At 39.2% G+C, this 20,457-nt stretch overlaps 1 protein-coding gene across 22 annotated transcripts in view; it reads right to left on the bottom strand.

Moving 5' to 3' along the window:
* Window positions 1-20,457, bottom strand: part of LOC143343149 (protein muscleblind) — a 562,363-nt gene that overhangs the window by 376,870 nt on the left and 165,036 nt on the right. Inside the window, exon 4 of one of the 22 annotated variants that reach the window (XM_076767729.1) lies at window positions 8,527-8,685. The exons of the other annotated variants lie outside the window; for them this stretch is intronic. Coding sequence (XP_076623844.1) covers window positions 8,647-8,685 — 39 coding nt within the window. The 3' untranslated portion in view covers window positions 8,527-8,646. Of the gene's footprint in view, window positions 1-8,526; window positions 8,686-20,457 lie in introns of those variants that run through there. 22 annotated transcript variants of the gene reach the window in all.

Genomic DNA, 20,457 nt, shown 5'->3' on the forward strand with positions numbered 1-20,457 from the left:
AGATATTTGCCTGACCGAGCAAACGAACCGAATCAACACAAAATTAAACATCGAGATCGTCGTTAAAACGTGGACAAAAATGTCAAAGAAACGGGAACGTGAATTGGGTTCAGGAATGCTTGACTTGTACCAAGATTAAATTAAACTGGATTCTACTAATTGGAAGTCAAAGTAAAATGGAAAATTGATTTTGAGGAAACCACATCCTCTTGAAACATAAATTAAAATATAATAACGACACGTTTGTTGAACTATACCGAGAGTTTAATACATTAGATTTACGTTTTCTAAAGTTCTTTGTATCAAATTATTAATGGTAGTTTGACAAAATTATTCTAAAATGTCCAGACTTGCGACTATTCTGCAAGAAGACGAGCAGAAATTTCAGTTTCTGGTACTTTTTTAAACAAACTAGTTGTGGTTGGGAACTTGCAGTTATATAGAATAGTAATTAGAATGGTTAAGTAAGGAGAACGATAGTACTTGTAGGATAACAGTAATTATAGGATGACCAACTGCCCTTTCTAAGCTCATGAATCACCGTGACGAAGCCTGGCATGATCTCGGACGATGACATAGTGCTTGGACTCCAACTTCAAACTTTCAGGTGAAGGGAAATCTCGCAATACTCTCTGTACAACGTTCGAACATATTGAATATAAATCTTGCGATCGATTTCTGTTTTAAGCTCTGGATTAATTATTCTAAGTCGCGTAGGAAATTATAAAGAATTGGTTAAAAAAATGTTTAGACGAATGATACAATAATAAAGTTATTTTTCTAGGAAAGTTATTTCCAGTTGCGATTATTTTAATAAAAAAAATTTCATCGCGAAAATTTTCAACTCCTATTAATCTCAACGTGACGCTGACTTTTACGTAAAAGGAAGTAAATGTTTCAACAATATTAAAAACGATGTTAAATGACGTTGTCTTTGCGAATGTTGGAACTGGTTTGACGTGCAAAAACAAGCATAGAATTAAATTAAAATTATATTCTGGAATGGCTATTTTCAATGTGTTTTTTTTACACTAAAGTGCTATCATTTAGCCGTTATAAGAGAACTCGACTCGAAAATGATTGAGAAACGCTGGTTTATAGAACTTTAAACACATGCACGCGTCTCTAAACTGGGGATTTACTAATTAAATTCGTCATTAAAGGTTTTATTCAGCAAACGCTGCCTTGTAATTAGATACAACGGGCAGTTTAAACAGCTGTTTGACTTAGAACTCCCTAGTAAAACTCTATCAGACAGAAATCTTATCAAACCAGCTACGAACGTTGGAGGATATTCTTAGGATCGATCATTATAAAACACAAAACGATTCTAAATGAATCGATCCGACGTTCTACGACTTTGCTCGTTTATCGGATATCCATTTTCGTCTCCGCGAGTGTTCCAGAATATTCCATATTTCAGTACCTTCGCGCGAACGAATGTGATTTCAGATCAAATAGACGCGAACACGAAAGTAATGGTATGATAATACGTGCGGTTTCTGGTTTTTATTGCTGAAATTTTACGTCTCCGCGAACAGTTCACACGATTCGAGGCTTTTTATTTTACGCGATTTATCCTGTAACTGCGCTCTATCAATATTCATTCTCTTTATTATGTTTTATACTATTCCACTATTAATAATGGCACGATGTTACTTGTTGGAAGCTGAAAAGGACTGCTAGAATTTTATTCTAACTAAAAATAAACAAAAATTGAAACTGATATCAATGGAACCATCTACAATCTTACAATGCATTACATCATTGGGAAAATTATAATTTTATCATGTTTATCGGTTTCTGAAAATAGACAAAACCAACAGAAACTACAAAAACGTATGCAAGATATATTTTCATAATCAATAGAAAACGAGCATCTGAATAGTGTATTAATAATTTAATGATACGTATTATATGATTAAATGGTTCAATTATAACAGGAGGCAATGTCGTATAATATGTTCTGAGGCAGAAATACAGAAGTATTTCACCATTGGCAATGTGTGTCGAATAAACAAATGTCTTCGAATGACCTTAAAAATAAAACTCCAGCGGATTGAAATCTATGGAACGAGCCAGCCAGGGAATAGGTCCTGCACGATCTACCCATCTGTTAGAAAACCGTTCGTTCAAGAACTGTCTGACTACACGACTGAAATATGGCGGTGTGCCGTCATGCATAAACCACTTGCAACGTACATCTAATGGAACCTCTTCAAATAACCCGTGCGATTGATTGCCTAAGAAATTCACGTATGATTAATTTGTTAATTTCTAATCAGGGAAAACAGATCTGCTTATACCAGCGTAAATTATTTTTTTACATACCTTTACCCTGAACTGTTATATAATACCAAAAATAGTATGCAAACTATCGACTCGAGCTGCTTATGATCATTCTTTACGTGCACCATTTTGTTTTACATAAATGTTAATAACTACAAAAACGTTTCAAGTTTAAATATCTTGAAATAGGGTTTTAGCAGATTAGCTCTTCTTCAAAGTACTTCATTATTGTATTAAAATTATCTATTAATTACATTTTGGGTACAAAAGCAAATTTAATAACCAAGTGCTGGGGATTTTAGCCTATAATGACGTTGAACCTGCATTCTCACCATCACTATACTAATGATTCTTAAAATGAACAGACACGATTCGTAAGTTGAACATTTCTATCCCTCTCGAACTGGGGGCGTGTAAATATCTGCTGTGGAATTTCGCCTCTGCTGTTACGCAAAATGAACACGCCAGAACGATGTTCAATTTAAGAATCATTATAGGAATTTGTACATTCTTATGGTAAAAAGAATATTGCTTTACTTTCAGAAGTCGCTCCATGAAATTGCATCTAGTGATCGTAGCGTATCTTTTGCGCGATCTCGATGGTTTTCTCGCGACAGTGGAACGATTATAATCCATCTTACGACGTTCATCTTAAGAATCATTACGCGGCGATCGGCCAAAGAGACAAATAAACAGGCTGTTTAGTAATACGGTCGGATCGCCGAGCTCATTACGCTTTCTCGGGGAAGGAGCGTCCTCTAATCCGTCTTTCCCCGGTGCGCGACGCGCGAAGGAGCGGAAGATATTGGTATTCCCTGCGAAAATATGTCGAGCCAACGAAATTCCGGCGGGTGGAACCTTTAAAGTCGCGAAGTCGCTGGAAACAAATTATACGAGGAGACGAAGACGAGCGGAACGTCGGGTGGCGCGCGTGTGTGCGTCGTACGTTTCCAGAGAAGCCGCGAATACTTCTTTTCGCGCAGACCCTCTTTTGTTATTTTCCGCCGCGCGTGTAAGAGAGGGAGGAAGAAGCCCACGCACGCGAAAGGCGAAAAAGTAGACTGGGGGGGGGAGGTTGAAGGTGGAGCGTAGGTAGATGAAAGTCTGAGAGCGAGCGAGATGGCGTACGCGCGAGTTCGGCGAGATACGGTATAAAATATACTTAATCTGTATTCGGGACACGATCCCTGCCCAGCCGGCTGCCTAGCCGGCGGAATACAAAATTCCCGTATTCAGATGCTTTGCGACAGAAATTGACTTTATTGAGGTTTATTGATCCGCAATATTGTGTTCCGCCGTGGCACAGCCACCCGGCCTCCGCGTGCCACGACTGTGTCGAATGTGCTCGATTCGATGTGCGCGCCCGCGAAAGTGAGCGATTCACCCCGGATATGTGTGCGCGTATCTCTTCTGTTCGTGTCTCCCCGACATACGCTTTTACTTCCTCGCGATATCCCCAATTCCGGGCACAGGATTCGCATGTGGGGCTCGACTACAGTAATGATTCGTAAAATGAACTCCAAATATGATTCGTAAATTGAGCAACCCCTTCTGACTAGGGCGATCCCCCTCCCTATGGAGCCAGCGAAGCGTGAAAGTCATTTGAAAAGAGACAGAGTAATGATTCTTAAAATGAACCCCGGTACGTGGCTCGTAAGTTGAACACTGCTATCCCCCCTCGATATAGTTGTGTATAAATGTCTGCTCGCGTTGAGTTTCTCCTCCGTTATACGAAAGATAAACATGCCAACTCCGGATGTTCATTTAACGAATCATTACTGTAGCTTGCATCGTCATTCTTAAAGACAGAACTTTAGGAATCGTTACTAGGAAATTTCGATTTTATTCGAGTACCTTGCACGCCTAGTTAAGATTATTTAATTTTTATTAAGATTGCTTCAACTTGAAAGATCAAAAATACAATACTAGTAGATATGCTTCTGCTAGTATTGCAACTGGTGACAATTTTCATTAGTTCTTTACGTTTGCATCATATCGTCATCAAATAAATTATATTACGTTTGCAAAGAATTTTTTCATTTGCTGAGTAAAACATTCGACGTCTCTACCGGAGGGTTAATTCGCGTTCAACAGGAACGAAACGTAGAGAAGGTCGTCGATCACGGAAACGTAGAGGAACGTTGTAGGAGGGGAATGGAATCGGTAACAGGGGTAATAATTAAAACGATACGTCAAAAAATGGTTCGATCGTTGTTAAAACAAGACGACTGAGAACAATGGGAACCGTCGTGTTTGTAGCATAGTAAACTTGGAAAGCCTCCGGTTCGCGATTCCTGTAGGGCGAACAGGTTTTAGTTCTCACAGTGACGTGGCCTGCGATGTCCAGAATTTCACGGTGATCGAGCCCCGGGTTCGCAGAGTAATTGAACGTTGTAGCTTCGATACATGATCCACGAACACGTCTATTATGTGTTATAAAATAATCGAAGGGCTGAGTCCCGGTCGACCAAGGGTTAGCTCGAACCCATTCGTGAATCCGAACAACGATGGATCATAATATTCTGTTTCCATCTTGCGGTCATACGTAACCAAAATATATTGGTTAACGTTATTCATCGGATTCTATGTTTGACATTACAGAAATCAACTATTATTTGAATTTACGTTGAATTTTACTGATGGAATGACGTTAATATATACTTTAATTAAAAGAAAACACGCATTTATAATGTAACCATCAAAAGGGCGAATTTCGATAAAAACATCAATGGACATATTTGTACATATTTCTATTAAAACTCGTTACATTGATGGGTTTTCTTTTAATTATGGCATGCATTCATGTTGCTATATTAATCAAATTCAACACAAATTGCTAACAAATAATATTCATGAATTCTGTAACATTAAGCATTTAATCTGAAAATGGAGGTCTTAAAGCTCAACGAAAAATCACGTTAAAGCCTGAAATGAACAAGGTTCATTTACAGAAACCTTCAGGACACGAAAATCAATTGCCTATCATTGATAAAAACAGAATTTTTAACATGAAAGATATGGAAAACAAAATAAAAATTTGGAAAATAGTCGATGTTTCCCCCTGAACACAATGCACTTAATAGGGGGCAGAATTTTCAAAAATGAAAGATTCGTAAAAGAGAATACAAATTTGGAAAATAGTTGATATTGCCCTCAGAATACAATGCACTGAGTAGGGGAAAGGAAAAGAAAAGAATCAAATCAAATTATGGGATTGGCCAGCGCGCGTCGGGGTGCGCGAAAATCCTAAAAATCGGCTGCGAAATAAACCGGTGCAAAAGCGAGTACGCGCGATCAAATATTGACGGGACCGGCCATAAATACGATTTTCGATGGCTGTTATAAACGTCGAATAATCAGCCGCCGCAGGACGTACCAATGTCGAATAAATTCCGTGCCGGCACGCGGGCATTTTCATAAATGCGATTATCGAACGGGTTCGAGGTCGCGGAGGCGGAGACGAGCCGGCGATGCTGGTCGTGCAGCATAATTCATTTCCCTTGGTGGGTTTGGTACAGAAGCGCGGGGGTATTTGGCGCGACGAGTCGAACCGCGGGGACACGAACTTCCCCCAGTACCGATAATAAGAAGAAAGTCGAGCTTACTAGAACGAAACGAAGTGGCACATTCTCGCTCGGCCCGTACACCGCGTAATTATCCACTTCGAAAACTCGACGCCGCCGTACCGTGTCCGGGGGTGCTTCAACTTCTAGACACCGATGACAAAATGCCCTGTCGGAATTTGCGGAACGATACACGGCCAGGGCGAGTCCGTGCCAGTGTTCCTCAAACTTTAGTCCGAATAATCCTCGGAGAGGACCACCCTCAATTTTTAAGAAACTTTGCAGAAACGTTCGCTGGACCTAAGAATTTATCAAGAAAGTAGTTTCGGTTGTATTCCGGGGATGGAAAACCGCGACGTTCGATTATAAATTTAATAAATATATTTACGTTCTGTGTGAATTACAAAATGAACTATCAAAGGAAAAGTGTCACAGACAGAATCGATCTGGGAAATGATGCTTCCACGTGAACCTCAAACGTGATTCGTAAATTGAACATTTCTATCCCTCCCAAACTGAAGAGATCTCCCTTTAAACCAGTGAAACGTGAAGGATGATATTTAAAAATCGATACACCGATGATTCTTAAAATGAACCCGCCGTGATTCGTAAGTTGATCGTTTCTATTCCTACCAACTGGAGGGATATTTTAAAACCAGCAAAGCGTGAAAGATGACATTTAAAACACGATCGCCTTCGCTGTACCAAAGATGAACATGCCAACGATGGTTCATTTTAAGAATCATTACTGTATAACCGCTGCAATCGCAATTACGCGCACGTCTGCTGACGTTCCTTTGTTTATTGGCAAGCCACAAATGTTATTTTAGAGCAATCGATGTATATAGACTGTAGTAGTGTTGAATTCTAGCCTGCAGGTTCAACAGTCAACACAGACGTCTATTGTGAAACATCAAGTAAACTAGAATATTCGAGCGTACGGAGGCCGAAAGCGAGTTTTTTCGTGGCTTCTAAAACCGCTCGTTGTCCTCGTAAGTCGCGCGCGGGGGTAGTTTTGTCGTCGTTCGTATGGCAACGTGTAGGGGATCGGAAGGGCCTGGGGTAATCCCACGGAGGCGTAAAAAGACGAAATACTGGTTGGAAAAAAGGGTTTATGACTTTTTCATGGTCTCTTAGTCACGTTCCTGAGCTGGGCAGCTTCAGGCATTCGCACTAAAATTTGCACCCTCTCGGCCTCCCAATGGCCGATCAGATATGTAGTGCGACCTAATAGAGAGACATTTGCGTTGATAATTCGATCGAGCGCGCGCGCACGAAATTGCTACGAAACTACGGGCGTGCTTTGTTTGTTAATCGTAATTTCGAATCGCGTTACTTCGCGTATCTAGAATAGCAGTTACAATACCGTGTTACAAACGAACTTTGCAAAACGTAATCTGGAGTATATGGAAGTTTGACACACTTAGTACGTTGCTAACCAATTGGTGAAACATCCCTTTCTGTGTTGTACCTAATTCAATCGAATATCTTCGAAACTGACGATACTAAAAATTGTTTCGAATCAAAATCGAATGGTTTCTGGCAATGTATAATTTCAAATCATTTTATGCAACTCTTCATTTGTTACACAAAAAAACCACTCATAGTGAAAAAGCAGTAGTTTAGAAGATATTTTCATCGTAATATCACTAGTAGCATTGTAAATATATATATATTTATTTACTAGTAAGAAATCCATTTACAAAAATGATTAGTTCATCCTGCGTAAATTACAAAATTACAAAAGACTATCGACCTCGAAATTTCTCGAACGGTATTATTAAAATATCTTCTAAACAAACGAGTATTCGCCATAAATTGGTTCAAGCAATTTTGTGCAACGCGTTGCTCCAATCGATGCATTGAACAGTATATAATTCACGTCGCCCCAATTTGCTTAGGAACTAGAAAAATGAATGACACGATGTTAAATAAATCTGAGTGAGATGAATCTTGAATGGATTGCAGAATTACTATAGCAAATTTTATTTCGCTGGTACCAGGCAGTCAACGCGTTGAAGAATTTTTGTACACCAATGGTAAATTGTTTTTGTGACCTGTCTCAAATGTTTCGCCCTGTAGAGAACGATCCACAGGGCACGGAATATCACATTGTTCATCGTCGAGGATACGAAACATAATCAAGGAACGTGAGAGCCAGTTTCCAATTTCTTAACTGATCGGGTAACTAATTAAAATGTTGGAACGATCATCAGTAATAAGTTATATAAAGACAAATATCCGCGACTAATATTTGTTTTCTGTGGATCCTTGATGAAGCTATCTACGGTACTGACAAAACATTCTTACGGTAGAACACGTTATACACCCAACAATCTCAAATAGAAGACGAAACTCCCTGAGCAAGATTAATTGCTGAATGGTTACACAAGTCGAATGGTGTTTCGAGATAATCTTTTTGCATGTCATTTAATCTTATTCGAAACCATGTGACCCACAATATATATTTTTACTGTTTACTGGCACAGCTTTTAAAATTTTAACTCGAAATCATTTTCCAAGTTTAGTCATTTTTCCTTAACGATATGATATTAAAAATAACATAATTTGCAGTAACAAACAACGACCAATCAAACGGAGTAGCTACTATTTCATATATTACAATTATATGAAAATTAAAAATTAGAAAAAAATTCTACGATTTAAACGCGTGAGTAGTATTTTCTTTCCTTTTTTACCCAGAATTTCTCGCTTTAAGAGGTGCTCAATATGGCTCGCTTGAATTGATTTAGTTACCTGCACGAAGAATCTTCTACTCCAGATTCCTCACATTCTACGTGAATTTAAAAGTCGACAATTTGACCACGCTTACCTGGAACAGAAAGAGAAGAATTTACATTAGTACAATATGGAGACAATACATAAACATTTTCTACAGAATTGATTCGATTTTTCGTCATTTAATACATTTAAAAAAAAGTAATCTTATTCACGAAATAAAAGAATTAATCAAATAAAATATTTATCGTTAACGTATTCGTATAATTTGCCACCAAAATCAAGGTTGGTTTCATTAACAAAATTAAATAAACCCTGAAGAATCTTGTTTCAAAATTTTTGTCCTAAATTGACGAATTATATTTTTCTGACATTATTCTCCACGAATTTCTCATATATTTGCTTTGAAAAGAGTTACTGGTTCTTTCAGTTTCCAGAACCACCCTGTATAAGTCCAGACCTTGCTCCGTCCGAAAATTACCTCTCCGATGGTGCACTTTTTCATTGGAACGTGATTCGACAATAATGACGACATCAAACGTGGCTGTGCTAAGTTTTTTGCATGCGAAGAACCAGCATGGCATTGCCGAGGAATGCAATTGCTTCCAGAATGATGGAGGAAGACCATAGATCATCGTGCCTGATATGTTTTCTTGAGGTTATGTCTTCATGAATTGAAGTTTGTTCAATATTTATTGGAATGCTCGCAGTAATTATCGATTTTTACGAACGAAACATTGAAAAACTAATATTATCTGTAGTAACAAGAAATTTATGAATCAAATTTTCAATGTATCTATCGACATTTTTCTAGATCAAATGATCTTTTATAATTTTGTAATTTACGCGCGACGAGCTAATAATTTTTCCAAATCAATGGGTTGTCTTCCCGATAAATAGACAAAAGAAGATGCAAGGGTTGATGCAATTTCACTACACAGGAGACGTTCCCTGTTTTATAAGGGGTTTAAAATTACGTGAATTACGTGAATATTTCGCGCGTGTCGCGTTACTCTCATCGCGAGAGGACTGCGGAGGGGGTTGTTCCTTTATAAAGAGACATCTGGCAAGAAAGAAAATTGCAGAGACGCGAAATATCCTTTCGAAGCCACCCGTTCCTGCTTCCTTAATTCCCAATATTTTTTCTAGACACACCCTTCAAGCTCAGGCTCAACTTGTTGCGCTTTACGAGCACGTCACCGCCCGCTGAAATTCCTATTTGTTCCGGCAGACGGAGAGAATGCTCGGGGAACGAACGACGAGGACGGAGAAAAAAATAAGAAACGGAAAGGGCGAGGGACGGTGGGTCGAGCCGTGAAACGAATCGACGAGGGGCGAGAGAAGAAAGGATGTACGCGAGCCAGAGGGGGAAGGGAGGGTGAACAAAAAAAAGAAAAAGAAATATATATGCAGAATAGAGCATAGAAAGAACGAGTGCATCGAGAAGGAACGCCTCGAAGTAGACGCGAATAGTCCCTATTGGACAGTTCCGACGTTGTTCGGGAGATCTCGCCGCGGAAATCGAGTCTCAAGGGCGAATCAAGCGCCATCGGGCTCGGAGGGAAGAAGAGAAATAATAAGGGCGGGGTCAGCGAGGGAAAATAGCGCTAACAAGAGAAAAAGCAGAGAACAGGGAGGAGGGCGGCAGAGGGTCTGAGAAGAAGAACGAAGAACGTCCGAAGAATGGTGGCGGAAAAGAGAGAAAAGCAGACTGAGCACGAGGTGTAAGAAACAAATTGCAGGAAAGGTGGAGAAAGCTAGGGTGGCGAACGGTAGGGATGTTTAATGACAGAGAATTGCAAGTAATGGCGGGTAACGCGCCCTATTTAACGCCTCCGCCTCACCTTATCCTATCACACGAAATAACCTCTGCATCCCCGTTAATATTTTCTTATCGTCGGAGCGAGCGAGGAGCCAAACCGCGTCTGCCTTACGTGCATTACACGTAGACCCAACGTGCTATCTTCAGGCGTGCTCGTCCGACCGAATTATTACGCTTCCAGGACACAATTTTTGGTGGAAAGTATGCGTCCCCATTATTGGATCTTAAGAATATCGAATGCTCAAAATTAACAACTTCTTACTAATGTACAATGATATCTAAGAATGTGATATTGAACACATTGGAGTCTCTGGGGTTTGTAACTAAATTCTGAAGGGTTATATTTGACTATTTTTAATAAATTTATCTGAAGCATTTTTAACAACCTAATAAGAAAAGTACATTTACAACTTTCATGCAAATGAAATCTCTAATACGACGTATACTTTATTAAACATAAAGTACATGCCCTCATTATTGGATCTTAAGAATATCGAATACTCAAAATTAGCAACTTCTTACTAATGTACAATGATATCTAAGAATGTGATATTGAACACATTGGAATCACTGGGGTTTGTAACTAAATTCTGAAGGGTTATATTTGACTATTTTTAATAAATTTATTTAAAGTATTTTTAACAAACTAATAACAGACGTACATTTACAACTTTCAAGCAAATGAAATCTATAGTATGGCATATACTTTATTAAGCATAAAGTACTGTGCATTGGTGATAAGTTGTCCAGGGAAAGAAATGCGGGTCTGATTGGTGCCTAGAAAGTGAAAATGGGCGCAGCGAGCATCCCTTGTCCCAACCCACTTGCCAACTTCTCGCGAATGTGCAGTACATGCCCCCATTATTTTATCTCAAGTATATCAAATACTGAAAATTAACAACTGTTTACTAATATACGATGATATCGAACTACGTGAGCTTGTACTTTTGGCATGTTATTTCACTGGAAATTGTGTTTACCGAATTTTTAACAATCCAATATAAAAAAGTGTATTTCTTCAGCAAATAAAATCAGTATCAGTAGCGTGACACAGTATTTCTTATATAGAATCGTTGTCTTTTCGATCGAGTTCCGTTCCAAAACAGATTCTTTAATCATCGATCGTAACAAATGAAGTTTTAGAAAATTGGCACCGTCAAAAAGCCGATACTCGGACGTTTTCTCGAGAGGAATGCTTCTAACAAACATTGCCTTAGGTAGATATAAATTGGTTAACGCAAGAAGCTTCGGCGAGCCTTTGCGAGCAAACCGCGTCGAAGAAAGAAACGCGAAATTAAAAGCGTTTTATACGGGCACAGTTTAATACTATATTTCGCTAGAGGGAGGAAGAAGGATAACACGAGACAGGTCGAACGTCAGAGACCAGGTTTATGTAAGGTTTACAAGACCAGACCTCGTTTCGCCTTGACTCTCGTATACGACGTCGGGTCTCGACGTTCGAAGCCCCGAACGTCTTTTTTTACTCTTCTCCCCCAACCGACCAGCCCCCACTCTCCTTTCTTTCTTTTTCTTTTTCTTTATTTTTCGGCCCCTTTCTCTTCCCCTCTTTGGCTCCCTTTCCCTTTACGCGTCCCGTCTGTCCACGCTCGTTTCGTGCCCAGTTTGCATTCACCTTCGTTACGTTGCTCGCTTAATGCGATTTCAGTCTTTCGCAACGATTTTCGCCGGATGCCTCGCAAAGGAGGCGCGAGATCTTGATTCGTCGAGAAGCCTCTCCCCGATTCGCGAAGCCTCTGACCGATCGATAGTCGATCCGTCTGCGTGATCTCTCGCTCGTTCGCGGCGGAATCGATCCGCGAGAGTCGATACCATCGATGACACGCCATCATGTCGAAAACGATCGACAGGAGTCTTTTTTCCAGAAAGAAAAAATGTAATTTCTTTAATTTTTGATCGAGGTTTCGCTTTGTTTCTTTTTCTATTTTATAAATGGAAATTGCCAAGAATTTTCTAGAGTATTGCTAACTAAAGAGTACAGTCGACTAAGCATGGTAAAAATGCCAAACTAAATTCATCTTTTTCTGCCGAATATTGACCCGCTACCCCTACGATCAGATTAATTACAAGGCAAAATGTAATTCTTAATTTAATCTTCATTTCTTCCTCGCTGTCTCGAATAAAAATTATGAAAAAAATCATGGACATTCTATCCGAAGGTGTACACGTTTCTGAATTTTAAATAATTAAAAAAGTTTAGAAGTGACATTATACCTGAAGTAACCAATTATACTGAACTTGTCAAGTGACCATGTTTTCTCGAAACCAGATTTATATTGCTGTCGATTTTTTTTTTAATATACGTTTTGTAGAATTTCGGGGTCAGATAAGCAATCTTCTGTAATTTTGTAATTTACGCTGGATTAACTAATAATTTTAATAAACGAATGGGTCTCTCGCCCGTAAATAAATAAATAAATATAAAGATAAGAAACTAAGATTCTTTTTCGAACGAAAAATTCTCAAGTTAGACTAGGAATTCTCGTTTAAAATTATTTATCGAATAGCAAAATAATAAAATCGAGTAATCGTAAATATCAATAAGCCACTGTTGTTAAAATCGCCTCGATATTGCGGGCTGTCGGCTTCTCCACTAGCAGACGGCTTATCGCAGAATGATTGGCTTTCTGGCTTCGAATAAAGGAACAGCTAGCTTCCTTAGATCATTCATTTTTGAAGGGTTGATGTTCGTAGCTGCCTTGTAAAGTAGATGAAAAGTCAATTCAGATGGTATTTTAGTTTTACCACGAGGTTCTACGGTCCTCCAAAGACCTGGGTATGTGTCGCGAACAAAAATCAGTAAACCGAATACCTCTATTCGAATTGTCTTCAATTTGATGCAAGAGTTTACAGATTTTTTAACAATATGCTCGAACTGTTCTTTCCACTCAACGTTGATAAAGTCGAAAGAAATACTGTCAGTATTATTTAAAATATTCAACAAATTTTACAAGGTTTTTGTTGTAAACTCTTCAATTGTTGCTCGTCGTTTACATTTTCAAATGACAAACAATAGTTGTCTCGTAAAACTGATCAAAAGTTGACTTCGAAAAGCTTGCGGAAGTCGACAAGTTTTTTTCCCCTCCCCTCCACGAGAAAGTTAAATATGTGGGGAACAACGTGTCAACATGTTTCTTTTATGCAAACGTTTATAAAACGCTGGGCTTTGTCCAAAGTTAACAGTTTTTACACTACAATGCTTCTCTCTTGACCTCCCGGTCCTACGTAGCCTCTGTATTAGCGGCTTTCATATGTTTTAAACAAACTGCACGAACTTTTGCATTATTTACACTTCAGAGGTAGGTGCGTGTTTATATTATACTTTCGCTTTGTCGTCACGTGTAGCTTTTAGTCACTCGTATTCGCGAATATTAACTTAAACTCCACTACGATTGTCACAATCGATTAGTGAAATTTTATTGTATACTGTTCCCCTCAAGAATTCAAGTAAAAACAAACTAGAAAAATGTCATCTATTGTTTCTTTTATTAAAGTACATTCTTGGTAAGTATTTATTAATAAAATAAATTGTATAAATATATATAAAATTTTGTCCCTCGAAATAAAAGATTAAATTTTGAGAAACAGCCTCCCTCGATTTTCAAAACTAGTTTCTTTTAATGCTTCTCATATCGTTTGTGATAGTTCACTTTCTTTCCACTTTTTTTTTCAAAAGTTCAGTGACCAACTATGGCGCACGTAAAATAAGGTACTCTTTGATTTTCCTAATAATTTTCTTCGTTATATTAAGCAGTGATACTCGTTGCAATTTTCCCGCATTCTCCTTTCATATTGTGTACAAGTATTATTTTTAATCCACGCTTCACGAACGAAATTTTGTCGCGACAAAGTAGAAATTGTGCAGCGTCTGAATGTTAATTTGGCTCGGTGTGGGTTAAAACAGGGGGGGTCAGAAAAGTTTCCTGGTCCAGTGGAATCAGCGGGAAAGTCGGAGGTGATACCGACAGTTTTTTCGTCCTCCTGACCGCGACAGGGAAGGAGGAAAATGCCGTTGAAAATATTCGATTTCCGCAGGAAGGAGACGAGCGTTCTCTTTGCAAGTAGGCCAGCCCCTTAAAGCGTTCGGCACGTAGTGGAGCCTCGAGAAGAGGGGCGGAACGATCCTCAACTTTGCACGGCCCTGATCGAACTTACCAGAATCTCCGGCGACCCCTGCCTACCTTCATTCTCATCATATTCCGACGGCCATTCTCGTCTCCGTCGTGTTTTTTTCGTTTTGCCTCGGTTCACGAGTTGCGGGACAATTTGCCGAGCGAGGCTGTTGAATGTTAAAAACCTGGCAAGCCGTGTGCCAATACCGCTTCGACGCTCTTTTGTCAGCGGACCACGGTAAGGAAAGATACGACGTTGGAGAAACGAGGGAAACGATACGCGAGGAATCGAGAAAAGCGCTGGTTTAACGCGTCGGCTACGCCATTCTTCTCCATCCAGCGATGTCCGCGTTTTGGTCAAATTGTAACACGAGAAATGGAAATATTCGATGATTTCCGCCCCAAATTAACTCTTCTGCGGTTCAGACCTTTTTTTCTTATATATTCTTGCAAATCAAGTTTGTCTAGAAATTTAAAAATGACTAATATAAAATATTTGATATTAAAGTATTAATTCGTTTGCACCTGAAATTGACCCTTTCGCAGATTAGATTTCTGGAAATCAAGTGTTTCTAGAAATTTGTTGCACAGATGGAAAATTATTGTACCAAAATAAAAATGGCAGCCATATACAAGTGACGAGACTTCTCATTGTGAAATTAAAAAGAAATTATAAACATAATAAAGTTATATCTTCGGTTATATTACTAGGAATGGAGCAGAACTGCACATGCTCGGGGTATTAAAAACGTCTCGGTCCGCGAAGGGTTAATTAGGGTCGTAAGTTTCAAACGCCGGTCACCGGTGACCGTCGACGGGTCGATAAAAACGCGTTATCTGGAGAGTCGTTCGATGAAAAAGTAGTCTGGACGGTCGAAGTTAATACGACGCGGCGTACGGGACGAAGGTGGAGAACCACTGGCGGAGGAACGAAGCCACAATGCCAACCGATTGATTTACGTTGCTCGTTACGCGGTCCGCTGCTCCGAAAAGAGAAAAATAAATTGATAGAGGGGTCGGCGAGTGGGGGAAGAAGAGAAGCGGAAGAAAGAACGGCGAAGAAAGATAAGAGTGGGAGCCCAGGGAGAAGGAACGAACGAAGGGAGAGGCGATCGTCGCGAAGGAGAGCAGGATCCAGGATCTCCTCGTGAATGAGCGTGTGGGAAAGGGACAGGCGAGGGGGGGTGAGGCGGGCAGAGAGGCAAAAAGGCCGACGCCGCGGCGTGATGAGAAATGCAAAGCGAAGCGGGGCTGGATTTTGTCAAAGAAATACCGTCGCTCGTTCGATCACGTCCGCCCCACTAATCGCGACTTTTGTTAAAATCAATGATCGCGTTTTTCTTCATTTCCGCGCTAGAAAACGCCACGGACCAAACTTATCCAATAAAGTCGTCGATTTCGGCCCTCCCGGGCTACGTGACTTATCCGCGAAACAAATTTCACGACCGCCAGAACCGTACGAGGCTTGATCGATGGGGGGCTCTCGAAGCTCACAAAATATATGTTTCGAATTACGGGAATTAACGAAACTTATTACTGCTTACACGTTTATTTTTTCAAAGAAATTTCTATTTTTAATGCAACACGTTTCTCTAAATACCCCATCCATTTACGCGTTGTTTCGAAGCAATTTTGTGGGCTTTTTTATTCCTTGGAAAATTGTTGAGTTTTCGATACTCCAACTGTGGGAACAGCCCGGAAGTTTAACGATGTCCAATGAGAATTTTACAGACGATGCAACCTGCTAATATTAAAAACTCGATAAATGATACCGTTTAAAGTAAACACTCGAGGTTAGAGTTTGTTTATGTCCTTGTTACTTGCATAATAGCGTTGTTGGGTACGCAGGATTTCTGGGGTATGTGTGTTCACCGAAAATGATTCTAATTGGGCCCCGCAACCACAAATAATTTTTTCAGAACGATTTGAAATTTTTTAATAACTTTTTAACGAAGCCTCAATCAATAAATTGATATTCTCGATTTTCGTCTTATTTTTGCCTCTAGAATCTCGAATTTAAATTTTTCCCAGGGGGTGGCCGAACATCCTGTATATCATTACGTATAAAAATTACAGTGTTACGTAATTGAAAATTTTGTCGCGTACGATGTAGTTTTCATATCTAAAAATACCTTTCACTGCTGGAATGCCTCTCCACCAATAACTGTCAAGCCGAGAAAAGGTAACGAGTAAAGAGAATGGCTAAGTTCAAAGTTAGTATGTTGATTGGTAATGCGTGGGCGACCGTAGCATTTGAATGTACGCGAATATATCTGCAAAATAGTTGAACGTGAATCGTTGACAAAGGCGGAAAACGTGCGTGAAAATATTACAAAAGCAAACACGGGGACTCCGATAAATATTAATCGACGAAACAAATTTACAAAACTTCGCGTTCTAGTTTTATTCGCACAAATGTATCTATTAAAAAACTTTACAAGCTCCGGGATAGCCTTAGCAAAGAATCTAGGATTTTAGGTTAAGCTTCGAGTGGGCACGTGTCGTGTCACTTTAATGCGGTATAATAAAGACCTTGTTAATTAATTAATTCAAATGAGCGAGGGGCATGTTTGCACAACATGCAAATCGAGGGCAGTGGCGAAGAAGCAAAGAGACAATACATATACTGTAATCATCGCTTGTAACAATTTAGCTTTTTTCGAGTAACATTCGTACACAGAAAATGAAGTAATTTTCTGCGAGGGAAATTAGTTACAATTATGGAATCTAATTTTGTCATACGACAGAAATGTCCTGTGACTAAAAAAAATTTAAGAAAAGAATATTTCTAGACAATTATTTATAAAATCAAATAAAACATCTGTATTGAAATTTCGCCTAATTTCTTTTAACTCCGTTTCCATTTATGTTTAAATTCGTCTTCGAAGATGCACCGATTCAATATGTCCGACAACACCTAACCTAGAACCAATTCAGATCAACGATATCTAATCATACGCGACCATAAACACGTCAATATTTCCGCAAGGAACCTGTTTTTATCACATAATTTCGCGCTTTACTGGTTTTACTACGTAAGCTTTGAACTTGTATTATCTACACTATCACGGTTCGATTACTTAATCCATAATCCATATCTCCACACCATATCTGTTTCCAATATTTTTTTATTCAAAATTTTCGTTCCTCCATGAACAGCGATAAAATAAAGTAAAATAAAATGTTTCTTTTTTTATTTAATACTGTTTCGCTGTGTTATATTTTAGTTTAAATTTTTAATATTTTATTGGAAGCCACGTCAAAAGCTAATACACAAACGACACTTTTTCATTTAACTGCCTTTAAAACCTGTGCTTCATCTGGTTTGATTTGACTTAACTTGATTTAATGTGACTAATTTTCTTGATATTTAGTGCCACATTTTAGTCTACATTTTTAATATTTTATTGGAGACCATGTCAAAAACTAATACACAAACGACAGTTTTCCATTTAATTACCTTCAAAACGTGCGTTTCATCTGGTTTGATTTGATTTAATTTGATTTGATGTGACTAATTTTCTAGAAATTTAGTCAACTTGGTTCGAACACAATTCCCTTGTTATTTTACGATTTGATTATGCTTCTCCCCTAAGGTGTTATATCAAATTTGTCAAAACTCAATGTTGCAAAGAACTGCAATCGAAAAAGCATATTAAATCGTGAATTTTCTCACCGAAATTATATCTTTTTTCAATGTAATGATGCCTCGTAGTCAACGCATTACAATAATTTTTACATTTATTCTTATCGTTCGAAAAAACAAAGTTCAAAACCAGTATCAATCAGCATTATACCCTAACGGTTTATTTTTAACAGTTCGTAAAAATTGCAATATAGTACTGGAAAATTTCTAACAAAAACAATAGCGTTGGCTAGCCGATACATTCCCGATGAAAACTCACGGACCCCCTATCGCTTGCTTATCTAAATCCGTCCAATCTGGCACGATACGAAGCCCGTTCTCAATCTTGAGCAAACGCAATGAGCCGATAGACGAATAAACGAACGGATCTCGGGGTCGGTTCATCGATATTCGCAGTAGACGCGTGAGAAGCCAAACGGAGGCCGGAGCCCAAAGAGACAGAACGGAGGGAAAAAAGAGGAAGACGAAAGGTGGATAAAGGAGGAAAGAAGGCGCCAATATCTTTCGAGAAGTAATCCTAGTCATTAGTGTCCCGATCGGTTTGCTCTAATACTGCCAGCCCGGTATATCCTTCTTTTGGACTCGCCTCTTCCCTGCACGCTTGGAAACCGATCCACCTCCGCCCGTCAGGTGACTAATGGATCCGAGGACTAGTCCTGATTGTAAATGCAGATGCAGTCGATACACACAGACCTGTACATCCACAGTCGCGCGATTACTTCCGGCCGAGGAACGCGGAACGGGGATGAAAATACGCGCGCTTCGTTGGCCAATCGTAACAACAGTTCGTTTTCGCGAAGAACACCACCGTTTTTTAGCTTTCGAATTTACATCTTACTCGAGCAAGAAAAGTATGGTTGTTTCACATGCTGGGTATATTAGATAACGACGGAGTCAATGCGTCAAATTTAAATTCTACGAGGCTGGTTGTAGATCAACCGTGTACCTTCGAAAAATTTAAATTGACCACCTTTTTACGCTAATTTATTATTACCATCTAACTAAATTTAATTAAATGTAACCCTTTTTCCAAGAATTCATTTTAATAGAAGTAATTGAATATTTAAATGCAATTTTGTGATTTTAAAGAGTATTAAAATTGTCCTTTCTCCTCAGAGAATTTTTTAAATATTTTTAATTTAAAATTTGTTCATTTGTTTCGGTTAATTAGATTTGTGTTACTATACATAACCCTTAAAGTTTTGGTAAATATTATTTATGTCGTCGTAGTGGAGCCATTGGAGTGTAAAGGGTTAATACTATTGTAAGGCTATCAAAGATGCGACGAAAAATATACAAATTTCAATTTTCAATAACAGTAAACATCTCGTGGGGTCCGATTTTCGTCATCAAACGAGGGATTATTGCAACGCGAATAAAAATGCAACGAAAAATACACAAATTCTGATTTTCAATAATGGATTTAATTCGAAATCTTATCATGAAAGTGAGTAAACATCTCATGGGGTTCTATTTCTCGTCATCAAACGAGGGATTATTGTAACGCGAATAAAAATGGAATGGAAAATGCAGAAATTTCAATTTTCAATACCGGATTTAAATCGAATCTTATGAATAAACATAATCAGGAAGGAAGGGACAATATCGTTGGTATGATCGCGGTTAAAAATTGTCGCTAGAAAGCGGAAATTAATGGACGTCGGCGCGGCGTATAACACCGCATAGGAAGGAAACTCTGGCGAACGCCATCAAACCAGGAAATTGAAAGGAGCGTCGAGTAAAGTTTCAATAGAACGTCACAGATCCATAGAACAGTCACGGATAACCGTGACGATAGGATCGTCCACGCGGATCTAGCTTTATTATCGTTCGAAAAGCCAGCGGGCTATTAGTTGCGTTTACGGCCGCAAGAAGAATAAAAAGTAATGCCACGTGGTGCACGTATCGAGGAGAGGACGAATAAGAGGGTTCGAAAAGAGGACGGGAGGAGCGTGAGAGCGTGCGTAGGAGTAATATGGCTCACCGAGCAACAGCCACTTTTACGAGGGACCTCGTATCCGCGGATATGGTTTATCCTCGCGGCTCCGGAAGGACAGAACGTTACGAGGAAAATCGAAAGACACGGTCCCGTCGTCCATCTTGGACGTCGTATATAGACGAGTTAAGACTCCGCGCGGTCCTTAATTTGAGGAACGTAGGGTATAACGCTTGCCCTGGACACCGAGGTAAAACGAGCAAAATACCCAGAGTAAACCTTTGCCTTTGCGTGTTTAACGATCAGATCTCCTCCGCCATCGATGGCCTTCT

This window comes from Colletes latitarsis, chromosome 7, assembly GCF_051014445.1.
Source record: "Colletes latitarsis isolate SP2378_abdomen chromosome 7, iyColLati1, whole genome shotgun sequence".
Classification (NCBI taxonomy): domain Eukaryota; kingdom Metazoa; phylum Arthropoda; class Insecta; order Hymenoptera; family Colletidae; genus Colletes; species Colletes latitarsis.